At 23.5% G+C, this 4,852-nt stretch overlaps 1 protein-coding gene across 4 annotated transcripts; it reads right to left on the bottom strand.

Annotated features, from left to right (window-relative positions):
* Nucleotides 1-768: 768 nt before the first annotated feature.
* Nucleotides 769-3,531, bottom strand: LOC102675815 (cytoplasmic dynein 2 light intermediate chain 1). Of its 4 annotated transcripts, none has more exons than XM_006614003.2 (8): nucleotides 3,304-3,531; nucleotides 3,032-3,149; nucleotides 2,853-2,949; nucleotides 1,933-2,259; nucleotides 1,669-1,826; nucleotides 1,313-1,556; nucleotides 920-1,040; nucleotides 769-796 (listed from the first exon to the last, which is right to left on the bottom strand). In XM_006614003.2, exons 2-7 carry the CDS (start codon nucleotides 3,076-3,078, stop codon nucleotides 969-971), a joined length of 945 nt encoding a protein of 314 aa, XP_006614066.1. In that variant the 5' UTR covers nucleotides 3,079-3,149; nucleotides 3,304-3,531; the 3' UTR covers nucleotides 769-796; nucleotides 920-968. The 4 variants fall into 4 exon arrangements, with proteins under 4 accessions (XP_006614066.1, XP_006614068.1, XP_006614065.1 ...); XM_006614005.2 differs by having other exon boundaries at nucleotides 3,032-3,108; XM_006614002.2 differs by having other exon boundaries at nucleotides 776-796; nucleotides 2,848-2,949.
* Between the last annotated feature and the right edge of the window lie 1,321 nt (nucleotides 3,532-4,852).

Raw genomic sequence — 4,852 nt, 5'->3', positions numbered from 1 at the left:
CGGCATTTTCACTGAGAAAACCGAGGCCAGAAAGCGAGAGGCCCGCGACGAAGCGAAAACCCCCCCAGTCGGATCCCGTTTTCGTAAACGCTCGACTCCGACTATCCGCGTATCGGGAGCGACCCGTGTACCTCGACGCGCATGCGCATCGCACCGTAACGCGCACGCGTCACCGTTCGCTGCCGCTGCTCTTATCAGCGCACTATTCTACTGCCGTTAGGAATCAGGAGACGTGCGACGACACTTTCCCCACCCTTCCACTTTACTCCCGCTCTCCCTGTACACCCTTCGATTTCACGGTGAGCCACTGTTGGAGAAAGGGCGAATGAATAGACGCGTGCGCGATGACACGAAAACACGTAATTTCATCTCTACGGAGGATGGACATCGTATTTAAATGATTGATTCCGAGATTATTCGTTTTACTTCGATAAATGCGAGTTTCAATGAAATAAATCTGTCTGAAAATGTAACATTAAGATAAAATTCGCAATGTCCGCTACGTCTTTTGAATATAATAGTAAGAATTATTTTATTGTATTTGCTATACTTATTTATACTATATTATTTCAAATAGTTATTCTAAGTTTAATCCATTTTGAATTATCTTATGTATTTTATCAAATTAATCAATTAATCAATTAAATTAATCAATTAATCAATTAAATTAATCAATTAATTTAAAAAAAAAATAATTTATAAAATGGTTAAACTAAATAATTATAAAATGGTTTAACTTTGTATCTATGTATAAATTGTTATAATCTTATTGTTACTCATTTTTAAATGGAAATATCTGAAATATAAATAAAATCAGGAATTATTTGGAAGTTTTTTTGAATCTTGATAAAAATCTTAATAAGATCGAATATAACAAATGCATTTTAAATTTTTTTTTTGTTTAAAAAATTTTTTTTACGTACAATATTAAATCCATGCAACGAATTATTATCTATTATTATCTAATTCTATGATGGATCCGGAATAGGAATTTGAGCTATTCGACCTTCTAACATATCCTGAAGAAGAATATTTATTTCCTGTAAATAGATTATTTTTTACTCTTTCATCTTAGATTAAAAAATCATTATATTATAATACATATAGAAGATGATAATATAGAAGAACATATTTATTATAGTTTTTAATTTGAAATATTTACCTTAGAAATAAAAGAAAATAAAATTAAAAAAAAAATTTAATTGATAAATATTTGATATGTAAAAAAAAATTATAAAAAAAAATGAAAAAAATAAAATCTTTAATTTTTTTTCTTTTCCTAATATACAAATTAAATTATTTAACGATGTACCTCTTCTCTCTGAGTTCGTAATCTGTCGATGATCGGTTCATTAAAGTTGGGATCGTTACTTGGATCCTCCAAGATAATTTCGTTGCTTCTTGACTCTTGTGGTATATGAGTAACATAAATCTGTTTGATAGTATCTAAGATAGCCGACGGTCTGGTTTGAGGAAATTGCAAATCGATCGACGAGAAGGAGTCTGTACCGGCAAATATTGCTAATGGCTTTTCGAAATCAGTACACTTGATATCACTATAAGATTTATAATTTTCGAAATGCAAAAAAAATATCAATTTCAATATTCAATATCAAATTTGAAGTATATTATTATTATATTAGTTTAATTCATAGCATAAAAACTTACGAAAATTGTATACCAAATCCATAATAAGATAACAAATCTTTAGTTCTTCGTAATAAAGACTTATCTTTTGCAGAATGATAATAGAGACTTGCTCCTAAAATATGTGCTACAGCTCTTAAGGTTTTACTGATTAATTCTGTTTTATCCAAATCTAAATCCTATTTCAAATTTTTTTCATAATTTATAATTTTTATTATTAAAAAAATACAATAATGATAATATAATGCATAATATATTTTACATTGTCAAAAATGCTTAAAATACCTTAAATTGATCATATTTTCCACCTATAAAACAAAGTCTCATTGGAAATGGATCAATTTCTCTCTCCACAATTTTTTTCCGTTCTTTAATACGCTGTTTTTTAAGTTCCTGAATTATTTTATCGTCATAACTCATTTTCATTGCATTACGCACTACTGAGAGAGCTTCTTCAAACGTGGTCCATAAAATCTCTGGTTGCGATAAGTCCAGCATAACCAATATCGTAACATGATGAGGAGAATGAGTCAAAGACGAACCTGTCATTGCTGCTGATACTAACGAAGAAGTTAAATGTCCTACTTCCCAAACATGTACGATATTTTTTATCTACATCGATAACAAAAAATAAATAACTATTAAAGTCACAGTTAAATATTCATAATATACGAATGTACATTACGTAATACTTTATATTTAATTTTTTTCTTTTTCATTAGTATTTTGTAATCATTTTTCAAAATTATTAACATTATATTATTATATCATATAAATTATAATATTTTTAATTAAAATAAAAAAATAAAAATAAAGGAGAACGAGAATGAAATAGAATGTAAAACTAAGTGATTAATGTTATTTTTAATGTAAAATCAAATTTATTTAAAAGTCATGTTATTTATTTGTATAATATTTATTATAAAATAAAACTTTTCAAATTTAAATATTTGAAATATATGTATCAATATATTATTATCGATATATTATGGTAATTTTAATAAATAGATAGATTATTTATTATTATATATTTATATTTTTTGAATTATAATACATGCCTTGCATAAAATAATGATGTTTTTTTATTTATTTTTTAATGAATTAATATTATCTGAATATTATTTATTTTTATTGATAAAAATTTGCATATTATATTTATTTATTTTGTAAATGATATTTTATGTATTCTAAAAAACTTACTAAACTTTTTCCAGCCTTACGTCCAAAAGAATAATCCATTGCGATAGTTGGTTTTGGTGCTTCGTCTTTTTCAAGAAATCGATGTATGATTGTAGTTTTACCCTAAGAATACATATTTCTTTCTCATAAATATAGATATATAATCTGTATTAATATTATTTAATATTTTTAATATACTACATACGACTCTCTTGCTACCAACAATGATAATTGAGCGTTCGTGTGTTTCATTAGGATTAGTTTTACGTCGTTGCTCTTCTTCTAAACAAAAACGTAAAGCAATATCTCTAACATTTTCTTCGCTAAAACATAATCACGTAATATATGTTTTGATTTTTATAAATATAAACAATTCAATAAGATAATAATTATTGTTAATATATAACTGTGTTTTACGATAGATATAAGTATTATTATAAGTTTGATAATGTAAATATAAGGTTAGCAGATACATACGAATTTTGATCTGCCATTTGTTTTTAATCCAAAATTTATTCACAATTATTGTTGCTATAATAAATGCACAGTAGTTTATATTTATTTTGTATCTTCTTTTTGGGTATAGGTTATGAACATGTTTTGATATTCGTTGTTATAGCTACGCAGAAAGCTCAATTTAAAAATTCGTATGTAAATTATAAATAAGATTCAAAAATTTTAACAAACTTATTATTTAACTATTATTTTTTAATATATCACATCAATATTGATTATTAAAACAAAAAAATAAGAATAAAAATTAAGAAATAAATATATTCGTTTGATTGAAATAATTTTGATTTTGTACGATTAATGTAGTAAAAATATATAAAAATATAAAACATTATAAAATTTTTTTATATGTTGCTGTTACTAATTTTTTGTAATATTATTAATAAATTATCTATTATATGATAAAATAATTACATTTAAATTTTTCTATTTTTTTTTTTTATATACGTATTCAATAATAAAATATTAGTTTTGTCAATGAAATTTAAAGTCAATTTAAAATCCATATAGAAAAACCTTTTTTGAATAAATTATTTATAAATTAAAATACAAATAATTAATGTTGCATTTTTATTTATGTACAAGATGGACTAGACAAAATTGAAATGCACCATATACTTAAAGATTTATAATAAGTTAAAACTATGATAAATAAATATAATTTTAAATCAATATGCCATAATTGCATAATTATCAAATCATAATTGTATAATTTAATATTAATGGAATGTAATAGGAATAATTAATAGTTTTATCTTGATTATGAGGATAAAATAAATATTTACAATATATTACAAAAATTGCAATTTTAAATTATGTAATTCTTTTAATTTTCTTTTAAATAATAATAAACACATGTAATGAAAAATTTAATATTATTAAACTAGATTATTTTTTTATCTTTTTTGTGAATTATTAACCAGTTTTTTTTGTAATAGTAGATTACAATATTGTACATATATGTATATATTTATATGCACAAAAGTATGAGAAATAGGGTATTTTAAAAACTTTGATAAAAACCCTCATATTAATGTATTCTATTAAATAATAGTAAGATATGCTTACTATTAAGAAACTAGTTTAATAATCTGTCAATAAAAACAGATTAGTGCAAATAGTACACAATATATAAAAATGTTAAATAGTTATTGCCAGAATTTATCTGACAATACTCTTCATTCAGTTAGTTTAAGCAATGAACACAACAATAAAAGCAGTCATATTGCATCTTTCATATCTTATGTTAGGTCTTCATATATTTTATTAACAAAATGTATATATTTTTAATTTCTTATTATGTATTATATCTTCAAAAAGATTCCAATTTTGAAAAAACAAATATAAATATAAATAATGCAAAAACAATCATAGAAAAATGAATTGATTTGAATTATTTTATAAATAACAATAACAAATGTTTAGTATGTTTACTATTGTATTCAATTGCAAATAAATTTTATATATTTAATCTTAAAGGTATGGAAGAAAAAATAACTTTCTACTATTCATA

The sequence above is a fragment of the Apis dorsata genome, unplaced genomic scaffold, assembly GCF_000469605.1.
Source record: "Apis dorsata unplaced genomic scaffold, Apis dorsata 1.3 scaffold_168, whole genome shotgun sequence".
Classification (NCBI taxonomy): Eukaryota; Metazoa; Arthropoda; class Insecta; order Hymenoptera; family Apidae; genus Apis; species Apis dorsata.
Note: the sequence above shows the minus strand (reverse complement) of the source record. Positions and strands in the feature narration are given on the sequence as shown.

Excerpts from the sequence above, each read along its gene's own strand:
- LOC102675815 (XM_006614002.2), bottom strand. Across the intron at positions 1,827-1,932 it reads GAAAATATGATCAATTTAAG|GATTTAGATTTGGATAAAAC; the intron begins GTATTTTAAGCA and ends AATTTGAAATAG. Across the intron at positions 1,041-1,312 it reads TACGAACTCAGAGAGAAGAG|GAAATAAATATTCTTCTTCA; the intron begins GTACATCGTTAA and ends ATCTATTTACAG.